Raw genomic sequence first — 12,880 nt, forward strand, 5'->3', positions numbered from 1 at the left:
GGGCACATTGAAGAAATGCAAACAAGGTCATTCTGTAACCATTGAATGCTTAAGACATTTGGTGCATTTAGCATGAACAAGTGTAAGTGTGTAAACTCACTACAGCCTCTGAGCTTCAAACAACTAAACACAAACATCTTAACCACATCAAAGCAAGTGTTCCAGGTCTAACAGATTCCAAATGCTTTTCAAAATGACAAGATCTTAACTGCAGTGTAGAATTCTGTCCCTAATCTGTGACTTCGTAATAATGTTCTCCTTAACTTCTTCACCGTATAGGCATGTAACAAATGGAAGATTAATACCCCATAGAGTATCATTTGGAGTTCAGGCCGCTATTATTTCCTTTTTGTTCCCTTTACTTTTCCCCTTGACTCCCTAGCTCTGACGTAAATTACATCAATTCTCTTGGACAACTGAATTCTCAGATGTGCTGACCTCACCCCAAACTGCAACATTTCTGGAGATTCCCCCCCCCCCCAACAACATAAACGCTCAACAAGTCAGGCATATTAGTACCCTGTGGTGAATTGTCTACGAACAAATTATCCAGCTCCTTCAAAACAACTGCCATTCTATGTAAAATGTTCCCATTACAAGATCTAGCTGAACAGTCAGTGTCTTTTTGTCCAAAACGTCTGTACTGTATGGGCAGCACTTCTGTCCAGCACTTGGCAACTCAGCCTCGCTATTTTACTAGAGAGTGATCAAAGAGGAGGTGGGAGGATAGGAACTCAAACAGAAAAACCTCACTGTATGCTTCAGACCAAAACTAGAGGTTGCTTCTACAGATTCTTATCACTGTTGAAGGCTTTTCAGGATCATTTAAAAAAAACATATATATATCTTGTCTTTGGTTTTGCAGTGATATAGTTTTAGAGACACTGGAGAATATGCACACAAAATACGATCCACAAAACCAAAATGATAAATCTAGTTTTTCAATTAGGGCCCATCACTTCATCTGACCTGTTTTTAAGAGTTATGCATGTCTTCTAGGAGCACTTCTATCTGTCAAAATATTCAGTGGGAGTCTACCCAGCTGATCCAAGATGCAGACAAGAGTATTTGAAAATACAATCTGCGTCACTCAAATGTCGTCCTACTGCTGCTGTTTGGCCTGTAGTGGAAAAGTGGTTACCTCAAAGTGCTCACCTTTTAAGTGAATACCATAATAGGCAGCTGAATACGCAGTTTCAGAGAGCTAGGAGTCACTTGTGTGATTGCAAAAATTGCCTGTCTAGAGTTGCAGTTCATGGTCCACAATCACCACTTGATATATGGTGGGCACCATTGAAAGGGCTCAATATTGGAATAGACTTGTATTTTACAAATTTTATTGCATCACCTGGCAACAACAGTGTTGGGCTAACCAGAAGCTGTTCCTTCCCCGTTAAATTAATTAAACTAGTCTGAAATTTAGAAGGAGAACTTAACAGGAAGATGGAACTAATGGAAATTAAAAGTTGCATGTCAAGTCAAAGGGAAATTACTTTTGGATATAAAAAAACTTCTATCCATCAACAGTTGGGAGCGTTGGTCCCAGTGTGCATCAGTTTATAGCAGGTAGGACATTATGATGTATTGATGTAGAAAGCAGTGTATGAAAGTGGGTAAGTAGGAGGCACCATCATATAGGTGTGTTGTGCCACTGGCTGCAGTGAGACTTTTCATCTGAGTTTAACCTGTGCCCTTATGAATTTTATTAGGTCCTTGTCCAGCAAAATAAAATGCTGCAAACTTTAAAAGTGTCAGTACAATCTCATGTCAACTTCCTTTTTACCAGTACAATATTTTCACCTTTTCTGCTTGACCTAGGCTATATTCCCAACTGTATTTTTATTTTCAAGAGCTGAGCTGTTTAGTAACTAAACTTCATGACAGTTTAATCATGGTCTCCCCCAATAAACGTTAGCTTTCTTGTACAATAGTCACATGTGCAGTTACACGTTAACTGTTACACTGGACCAATCCCTCCATGCTGTTTTAATTTGTACACTGTTGCAAGTTAAAAGATAAGCTGGGAAATATCATGAGCTCCTCACATTTATCAGTGGCGGAGCTGGACAAAATGAGTTGACAAGCGTCTGAAAGGCTGATGGTGTTCTGTATAGTTCCTTCATGACTTTCGAGCCTAGACTGCCAGGTTGGTCACGTCTAAAGGAATTTAACAAAGGCCCTCGTTTTGTTTTGAACTTTAACTATGAAGCTTAACGGTTTTAAATTTTACTGATATTTGAGCGACTTACTAGCCTAAGAAATAAAACCTATTTCATGCAGTCCTACCGAGCTGTGTTACCATATTTGTACCCTTCAATTTAACCTGATTGATACATTATGAACTAGTTGTAGCTCTTGAATGTACGCTTGTTCAAGCTAGCTGCTAAGACTTCAATTGTGCTTCGAGCCTTTAGTGATTCAAGAGTCAATGTGTCAGAACAAACAACTGCTAAGTAGTACATGGAGAGCAGTAGCTGGGCCTGTTCACTATAGTTCCCTCTAACAATATGCTTCTAACAATATGCTTCAAGTATAACCCTTAAACATATTCAGTAGGTCTTTTACAAAGCGAGATTGTGATGTCTTAGTGGCTTTTTAATTAGGGCTGCTATCGCATTCGCCAGTGTACCAAGGTGTTCTGGTGTGTGAAATGAGCAGCAGCTTGAGAAGTGTATTTTGCAGTGTAACATGACATGCTTTTTCGCCTGTTGTAAAGTTTCTTTTTTTTTTAATACGGAGGAATAATTATGGCTGCCTCAGAAACAGCCTGGAACCTACTGTGGAGTAAGGATTTCTAAATTCTTTTGCACTGCCGAAAGGTACCACACAGGTTAAGGATTAGAGAGCAGATTAGTGAGTGGCCAGAGACAAAGAGGGATGCAAACCTCAGACGAGGCAAAGGGGAATATAAAAGGAATTATTGACACATCATCACTATGAGCATGTGGTAACAAACCACCATTGGCCAGAAAACACCTACCCTCCAGACGACAGGCTGTCCATGAAAATGTGTTGTGTATGTTGACAATACATGGTAAACTACTTTTCATGTACAATTTTATTTCTAACATCTATACCATTGTGGTTTTCCTAATTATATTTGTAATGGGTATTTCTAACTATAGATTCCTCAATTTAAGAATATTCCTTGGCATTGGATTGGATCTGTAGAATTTTCTTACAGTGCTCCTGCTCACCTGTCAGTGGCACCAGTTCTTCTCTTTCTACAGTTCGAGGGAAGTGGACTTTCTACAGGCGTAAGTGACTTCATAGTCCGAGGCAAACCTCCTGTGGGTGAACAAACAATTTGTCCAAATCACTCTCGATTACAGGAGTCAGAGTATCTATGGGCTGTTTGACATAATCTATGGAACATCTTGCTAGAGTTATCTCCCCCAGTGGTACAGGGGTCTCTGTGCAGCTAGACGGGCCAGCTTGGCCTCGCCTAGAAATAGATGTTGGTATTGTTGTGCCTACCTCAGTTGTTGTTGCGCCATGTGTCCATCAGCCATTTGACGAATCACCTCTAGGGACCCTAACTGTTGCCCAAGAGTAACAATGTCCTGTTCTCTTCTGCGGCGCAGTAACTAATGTCTATATCACGCAGGGTAGCCTTAAAGGCCTCCCATACTGCATCATAAGAGAATGCGCCATTGGTGTTAAGAATGAAGTATTCCTCAGTGGACTGGGAGATGTGCAGCCTGTATGATGGGTTCTGTAAATGCCAAGGTGAAAGGCACCAACAGAACGTCAGCCTCTCAGGCCCCACCTGAATGTGGAGAACAAATGGGGAGTAGTATGATAATCCCTGTACCAGGATGTCCCAATTTGCCAGCCTGTGTGCATGTACGCTGGGGATGAAAAAGTAATCAAAGCGAGAAAACGAATTGTAAACTGATGAAAAATGTATATGACGTGTCTAATGGGTGGTGAGCCCTCCATATATCCATTATGCCTAGTGCTGCTGTCAGGGATTTGAGTCTAGATCCATCCGTCTCTGAGACGCCACTCCCACTTTGCCATCTATCTGTATGAGGATTCATGACTACATTCCATTCGTCCCCAAGGTCAGACTGTCTCCCAAGAAGGTCACCCCATAGATGAACAACCTGATTTACAAATGTCTCGCCCAGCAGTGGAGTGTAAAAGCACCGTACAGTGAGGGGTTCATCATAGATGGAGCCAGTGACTATTATGTACCTTCCCTTGTAATCTGCCCAAGTCCTGGTGAGCCGGAAGGGAATTCCCAGCTATTTTAATATGCAAGTGCCACTGGAGCCTCTAATAAAACCAAATTGATAGATCTGGTCATAACAGTACTGGGCAAGGCAGGCAACCTTAGCGGTCAGAAGATGTCTCCTGCAACAGCAGTATGTCTGCTCCCATCTTTTTATCATGTTTTAGGCCAGTCCCTCTCTTGATTTTGTCCAGTAACCCCCAAACATTCCAAGATATCACTCTGAGAAGGCCAAGGGGTAACCTCAGTTCTCGTGTCATACTTATGGGGCCTGATAGGATAAGGCAAACCTGTTGTGGTGAGACACTAGTTCGGACATGAGATAAGCATGTACAATAGTGAAATAAAAAACAGATAACATACCAAGGAAGATAGGCAAACTAGCCCACTCCCCTCAATACTTGAAGGAACATGAAGTATATATCGTGGGATGTGTTGATCCGGGGCCCCTGGTGACCATGCCCAATTGACCTCCATCCCAACTGATAAGAGCCACTAGAGTGTATAAACTAGCGGTCTTTGTGATTGGTGGTTAGTATACTACGTGTCCACACTGCAATGTGTATATATAGGTCACAAAACTGCCTAAACCACATCTCGTTCAGAACAGTAAAACCATGAGTGTTGCATTCCCAGGCCAACTGCTGAGTAAGCTTTGGATTCCACATATTTCTGTGAACTCATCCAGGAGGACTGGCATCTGTTGCGTCGCTTTGATGCTGCTCCCAGCGTATTTGGTTTTCTGACAGTTTCAAAACATTACGCACAGACAGCATGCCAGGGACAATGTCTCTCCTGAAAACTACCTGATTCACGCTGTTGCACATCTGCAGGAATCTATAGGTCATAGACCTGCACAACATGTACTTTGGTAATTGGACTCTGGTCACCCCTCAAAGTCGTGAAAAAGTCTCCTTCATGCACTGAAAAGTGATCAGGGAAAAAAACTCTATTGCCGAGCATTTCAAAAATTTGTGGTCTAAAAATAGCTTGCACTCTAAGTCACAGGGCCATTTGCCATTCCTTCAAAGAGGCAGTCCTGCTGAAAGTGGCATTTTTGCTCAAAGCCTTCCAGTAAGTCGAAGACCTGCCCTTAGGCCCACGAAGGCTATACTGGGCTTTCCTCATCCCTTCACTTGAAATCAGGCACAAAAGAGCCAATCACCAGTTCGTCTCACAAGAGTTTTCTGACTCCGATCTGGTTCCTTAGTTGGTCATGGTTATCCCAGACTTCCCTCTCCCATCGTCAACCCTGCAGTAAATTGTAGCATTCAAGGAGGCCATCCTGCAGCTTTTTCAAGGACTTCCATCTCCTTCTGGTGTGTGTTTAGGCCCCACAGACAAGGGAGGGACTTGACTTGGGCCTTATGTCAGCGGATCCTTCCTCTGTGCTAAGTGACCCTGTGCAGTCCATACCCAGGTCTATTCCAATACTAGTTCATGCTTACACTGTGGCTCCAGGCCAGTCTCTTCTGTGCTGGCACCAGCTCCGCTGGCACAGGATCATATCCCAACTCCAGTATTCAACCCCAAATCATTGTCTGCTCACTGCAGGCCTGTGTCATGCTATGAGATCACAAAGGTGCAACCAGTCAGTTCGCAATCATACCCTAATCATTGACCTCTGCTTCAGCACCAGTACGCGCTCATGTTGGAGACTTTATTTTGATAAGTGACACCTTTCTGTGTATGCAACATGTCCCCATGATAATGACAGTGAGGTGGACATTCTGCTGCTCCTCACTAGACTGATGTTGGGCTTTACCTGGATTTATGAAATGGCAGTAGGCTTGATAAATCCCCAAAGACAGAGCTGGACTAGCTACCTGGGCCACTTAATGAAGGAAGTTTTTCCTTCACAGAAGTCCTTGATCGACGTTGCCTTCTGATGAAACCAAGGCCGACTTATTATCTAAGTTGCTCCAGCCAGGTCCTTTATCTTTTGAGCCATTATTACAAGTCAACAGGCACCTTTATGGCCACATTGTCCAAGCTATGCTTCAGCCCAGGCGACATAGACTGGCCTCTGATGACCCCAGTTTTTAGATCAGGCATCCGAAGCCTGAAATCACTTTAATGGCCCTTCCATTTTCAGTTACAAGTGCATTGTGTACCCCACGTTTTCCGGCCCTCCAGGTTATACCTTCCAGGTTGCTATATTTTTTCAGTGAAATTTGTGTTTGTGACTTGAAGATTTTTTGGAACTAGTCATGTGCTTCTGTTTGACTTTGGATGATTTCTTCTCCGCGACAGTTGCCAGCGCAGACCTGAGAGTGTGATGTTTTCAGGATTTTATATGTTGAGCCAACAACTGGCAAAATGTGACTCATGTTCCTTATTCTGAATCCCTTAATGTTCCTTTTGTTTTTGATTTGGTTTTGCTTATGGGTCATCTTAGTAGAACAGAAGCGACTTATTTGTTTGTCATGGTTAACACATGGATGCTATGAGGCTAGAAAAGGCTACAGTTAGTAGAACTCTAAAGCGCACCTTCTGAAGTTAGTATAAAAAGCTGAGATAGAAGGTGTTGTAGGGCTTCTGTACTGTGTTGTAGAATGCTCTCTCCGTGTCAGTAGCGGGTGAAGGGAGCATTAAGTCTTTTGGGTGAGCCAAAGTGATCCCATAGGACATAACTGTTTTTATTTTTTTGTTGATTTGCTGATCTGTAAGCAAGAGGCATGCAGATTCCACCTCAGAGCTCCCTGTGGATTGTAAGTCATTCACGCTATTTGTCTCATAGCCCTTAAATTTCGTAGCTGCAGTTATTGAGTAGGGGTCCGCTTGGGTGTGCCTTTGGGATATATGAAGTGCATGATTTGCTTGTGTGTCAGAGTTCTTAGGAGGGAAGAGATGGCTGTTCTCAGGAGCCTCATTCTCAATTTAGAAGCACTATATGCTGCTTGATGTGGAGTTGAGTGAACATAAAAATTGAATAAAAGTTTGATTATACTGTGACTTGACCTCTCTTTTGTGGTCTGTCATGAAAGCTTGCCTGTGTGTACTTTGAACGAATGCAGTGCTTGTGTGAGCTCATTTGTTGTCTGATTATTCATCTGTTTTACTATAGGTGCTGTTGGCTGCTGCGGTGTGCACAAAGGCGGGCAAGGCAATTGTCTCCCGACAGTTTGTTGAGATGACACGCACCCGCATCGAAGGCCTCCTAGCTGCCTTCCCCAAGCTTATGAACACAGGGAAACAGCACACCTTTGTGGAAACTGAGAGCGTACGCTATGTGTACCAACCACTTGAGAAGCTCTACATGGTCCTGATCACAACAAAGAACAGCAACATCCTAGAGGACTTGGAGACCCTACGTCTTTTCTCCAGAGTGGTAATGTCTCTTATGATGATTTTGTTTTAATACAGTGCTTTGTATTACATTTTCTTTTCTAAATGTTATAATAAACAATTCTTGCTATTACTCAATTTAATGGTACTCTTACTGCATATTTCAGTGCTAGACGTGTAACTCAGTGAGTGATCATGCCTTGGGGTGGGTACAAAGTGTTTCCTGTTAGTTGTGAGAGCCCCCAACCATAAAAACACATGGAGGGCTTGGAGACTCTCGTATTTTCTCCAAGCTAAGAGCCCTGTGGGGAGCATTAAAGAGCTTGTGAATAATGTCCCGCCTATGTAGGGATTGATTCAGCCTGGATCCTCTGTGTGTCTTCCCTAGAGTGATGACTGTTTAAACGTAGTAGGTATTGCATTTTTGAATTATCATCAAAGTCCTGTTTCTGGTGACTCATAGTGAGTGTCTTGTGCACTATTAAAAAATCATAATATAACAACGTATCCTTCATCGTTGGCTTTGGGAGAGAGGTCAGAGGGTAAAGGACATTGAGGTGTAAATTTGTGCCATGTGGTGCATCTTTGTCTTTGATTCAGAGGATCTGTGTACCCATTCCTAACTTTCTTCAGGGTGCAGAGAGTTGGGTTATGTGTGCAGAGCACAGAAAAAGGCACTACTTTCATTGGAAGATGGTGTATCAAAGGGGATAGATGATGGCTGACTGAAGGAATGAGTGAACAAAATTCTTCAGGGAGTAGATCAGAAGTATCTTACAATTGTAAGCTGCAGAAACTGTTTGTATTGTTTGTTATTTTATCTCCTAAACTTTTCAAGGGAATTTGTGGAAAACATTTTAGATCGGCTAGGGGACTGCACAAAAACGGCCCAATTTGCATTCTTTCCAACCTTAAGTCCTCATGGCAGTTCTTGCTGCAACTTCGTAAAACCTGGATAAGGGTTTGCATTGTTTTTCGTTGCTGATCAGCAACCTTGCAGAGTGGAAAGTGGGCCACAATGATTGGTTTATGAAGTAGACCACAATTGTTGGTTTATTTTAAGTACACTATGACATCAGTATTTGTTATTGAATGCATAATGAATACAGACAGCTGTAACATCCGTGTTTATAAAGACAAGGATACAGTTCCTGAGCTCAAACGAGTTGGTTTATTGCAGCAATAAAAAGGTTATCTCGAAGAGAAAGCATCCCGACCTCCGCCTCCCTCTGTAACCGTCACCTCTCTCCATCAGCCCCACTCTCTATTCTCTTCACGCTCACATTCTACATTCGCACCCTCACACATAACATTCGCATCCACGCGCTCACACACTCCCGCTTTCAACCTGAGAATAGGATATAACACTTCTCCCTTCCTTAACACAAAACAACAGTAACAGCATATAAATGGTTTTTTTTTTTTCTAAAATACAAAGTAATTATAACAAACTACAGAACTTTGGAAACAGGTACTTCACGACAAGTCATAGTCTTTAAGATGTGACGGAGGTTTGACAAATCTATTCGATCTCCTCACTTCTGATCTGCATGGCAACTCTCCAGTGTTATCCTTCCGACTACTTGAGTCTGAGTTCTGTGTGGAGACTCCAACGGTCTTCTTATGAAATACATCTCTACACGAGGACTTGGAATCTCCTCCTCTAAATTTAACAATTCTATTCAAATTCCAAACTCTATTATCCTCTGTTTTCACAGCATTGGTAAATAATTTCACAACCCTCATAGGACCAGAGAGTTTCTTTTTCATCAGAGGATTTCTGATTAGAACACAATCACCCACATTAACCACAGTTTTCTTCACAGCATGGGTCCTATCAAAATTAACTTTACTCTTCACCCTCTTTGCACACTCCCTAGACATCCACTCATCATTTACCATCAAGTAAATTATTAACCCAAGTGGGTTCCAAATCAGAATTACCACGCCTACCTCGAAACAGGGAAAAAGGAGTCTCCCCTGTAGACGTGTGAGGGGTATGTCTATAAACATAGACCTTTTTTAACACTTCTTCCTTCCAGTTCAATTGGTTATCCTTAGCAATGAAGATGGTTTCTTTGAGAACCCGATTAAAACGTTCCACCATACCATTACACTCAGGATGGTACAAAGCACAGAGTTTGTGCTTGATACCACACCCATGCAAAAAATAATTCATTTCCCCTCAAACCAACTGTACACCATTATCTGTGAGAATGGTATTGGGTAAACCTTCTTGAATTATTAACTTCTTGATAAATTTAATTACCTTGTTAGTTTCGATACTTCCAGTAAAATTCACCTCAGGCCACCTTGAAAACATATCAATCACCACAATCATATATTCGGCCATGCCCCCACTATAAATGGGTCCTAAGATATCTAGTGCAATATCTTGCCACGGACCTTTTGATGTCTCCTTAGTGATCATGGGTTGAACACGAGGTTTCAAAGCTTTTTCACTCACTGCACACTGTAGACAATCTCTGACAACCCTTTCAGCTTGAATGTCCATCCCTGGCCACCAATAGGAGGAACGCAACCTCTCTTTGGTTTTCGAGATGTCCATGTGACTATCATGAGCCTGATTTACTAATTGACTCCTCGCACTACTAGGGGGAACCAACCTTGTACCTCTTAATAACAGTCCATCAACACAAACCAATTCATTTCTTACGTTCCAAAATTCTGCACTCCCCCCACTACCTTGTTTTTTACTCCTCCAATTATCTTGTAATAACTTAATGACTTCTTGTAGCACCACATCTCCCAAAGTTTCTTCACCCCACTTGGCCTCGGGGATTACTTCAAAACTGACTTCACACACCCAATCAAAACATTCTGTATCATCACCCTCCAGACCCTCGTTCTCATACTTCCGACTTTCTGTAGAAACTAATCTAGATAAAACATCAGCCGATAAGTTATGCGAACCAGGAACATATTCTACGACAAAATCATACTCCTGTAATCCAACAATCCACTTAGTGATCCTGCTTGAGACAGAATCAATCCCCTTAGAATAAAAAACTTGACATAAAGGTTTGTGATCAGTCCTCACGACAAAAGAACCTCCCCACAAAAACTTTAACTTCTTAATCGCCCAAAAGACCGCCAGTGCCTCCCTCTCGATCACCGAATATTTGCTCTCAGCACCTCTAAGACTTCTAGAAATAAAGGCAATGGTGTTTTCTGGATCTAAACCACCTTGTTGTAAAACTGCTCCCAACCCCTTATTACTGGCATCAGTCGTCAAAATAGAACGATCATTAGGATTAAAATTCTTGAGTGTGGGCGCTGTCGTAAGAGACTCCTTGAGATTACAAAATTCCTTCTCACATTCATCATTCCACTTGAAATCAGCTCCCTTTTTTAACAAACTTCTCATGTTAAAACATGAACTGGCAAAATTCCTGACAAATTTACTGTTAAATTCAGTCATACCAAGGAATCGCACTAGTTCCTCTCTCGAAGTGGGAGAAGCCAAACACCGAATAGAGTCGACCAGTTCTTTCCTGGGTAAAACACCCCCACCAGAAATAGTGTGCCCTAAATAATCAATGGCCTCCACCCCAAACTTGCACTTCTCAGCCTTTATAGTTAGACCACTCTCTGCTAATTTTTTAAGCACCTCTCTGAGTCTTGTCATATGTTCTTTGAAGTCCTTACCATATACTAGTATGTCATCTTGATATACACATACTCCACTCAAACTTTTCAACACACGTTCCATCAACCTTTGAAATACGGAAGCGGCAGAAATCAGACCAAAAGGCAAACGTACAAATCTGAAGGTGCCATACGGAGTGATAAAGGCCGTGTAGTTTCTACATGATTCATCTAGTTCGACTTGGTGATAAGCCGACGTGAGATCGATCGTAGAAAATACCTTAGCCCCTGAGACTGTAGACAGCAATTCCGTAATGTTAGGGAGAGGATACCTATCTACAACCACACACTTGTTGAGCTTGCGGAGATCCACACAAAGTCTAATCTGGCCATTAGCTTTCCTTGCAGTAACAATGGGGGCCAACCATTCTGTGCCCTCTACTTCTTCGATTATTCCTTGTTCCTTTAGTTTCATCAATTCAGTTTGAAGATCATCCCTTATGGAAAAAGGTACACTCCGTACCTTGCTGCAAAAAGGAACAGATCCGGGAAACAATTTGATCTTGTGTGAATAACCTTGCATGCACCCTATCTTATCACTAAATAAGTTTCTGAAGTCTTGACGAAGAGTAGAAATGAAATCTGGATTTACTTCAGTGTTATTTATTTCTCTCTCACACGGCAGTTCCTTAAGGAGAATGGAAGGAGATCTGTTGGGGTCAAGCATCACCCCCAAATCTTTTTGATGCCACCAACTAATTATGCTATCCCCTTTTTTTGAAACATACACCTTGCCCGTGGCGAATCGCTGAGCATATTCCAGTAAACCTAGGAAGTACCCATGTAGTTCTATGGGTTCTCCGCCATAAGCGCATGGTCTGATGTCAGGCTTGAAAAGTTGAACCTTCCCTTCAAGATGTTCCTGATAAAATTGATTGGATATTATTGTTATTTTGGCACCAGAGTCGAACAGCATTAATGTCCTTGCTCCTTCCACCAATACATAGTCTACAGGCCCCTTAGCCTTGCAGTCAGAGATTTGTAACACAATCTGACCACACTGAAAGTCACCAACCCTCTGAGTTTCATCAGGATCATTAGCAATGGAGTGGACTGACTTCTTAAACTTTCGTTGGTTGCATACCGCAAAGAAATGACCCTTCTTCTTGCAGTACGAGCAGAAAGCTTTAGAAGCAGGACATGATTTGTCATTAGCAAAATGTCCTTCTTTACCACATCTAAAACATCTTTTATTGTTGACAGACCCTTGAAAGGAGTTATTGGGTCTACTGTCTTTCCCCACTACAGACACCTCCTTGTACTCTTGTTTCTTCATGACCTCAACACACTTTACAGAGTGTTCAATTCTTTTTGCCAGCAGGATGACCTCATCTAGATGTGGATCATCTAACAACCATAGTTCGTCACGTACTTTATCCATTTTGCATCCTAGCATGAATTGATCACGGATTCGTTCCTCCAATGTAGAGCCAACCCTGCATGAGGAAGCTAAACGTCTCAGATCTGTTAAGTAATTCTCAACTGTTTCTCCTTCACGTTGAAGTCTCTTACTGAAATAGTACCTCTCCAAAATTGTGCTGACCTTCGGCAGATAATGCAAGTCTAATTTTTTAATACAAATTTCATACTCGTTTAAAGCAATAGAATCAGTGTCAGGAATATCTGGGAGATGATCGAATACTTCTTGACCTTCCGTTCCTAGGCAGTGGAGTAACAAAGCAGTCC

The 12,880-nt window shown here is 42.0% G+C and overlaps 1 protein-coding gene across 1 annotated transcript in view; it reads left to right on the forward strand.

Annotated features, from left to right (window-relative positions):
- ARCN1 (archain 1) overlaps positions 1-12,880 on the forward strand; it is a 153,224-nt gene that overhangs the window by 10,036 nt on the left and 130,308 nt on the right. The window contains exon 2 of the mRNA XM_069224754.1: positions 7,305-7,568. Within this exon, the coding sequence (XP_069080855.1) occupies positions 7,305-7,568 (264 nt within the window). The remainder of the gene's footprint in view (positions 1-7,304; positions 7,569-12,880) is intronic.

Source organism: Pleurodeles waltl, chromosome 3_1, assembly GCF_031143425.1.
Source record: "Pleurodeles waltl isolate 20211129_DDA chromosome 3_1, aPleWal1.hap1.20221129, whole genome shotgun sequence".
Classification (NCBI taxonomy): domain Eukaryota; kingdom Metazoa; phylum Chordata; class Amphibia; order Caudata; family Salamandridae; genus Pleurodeles; species Pleurodeles waltl.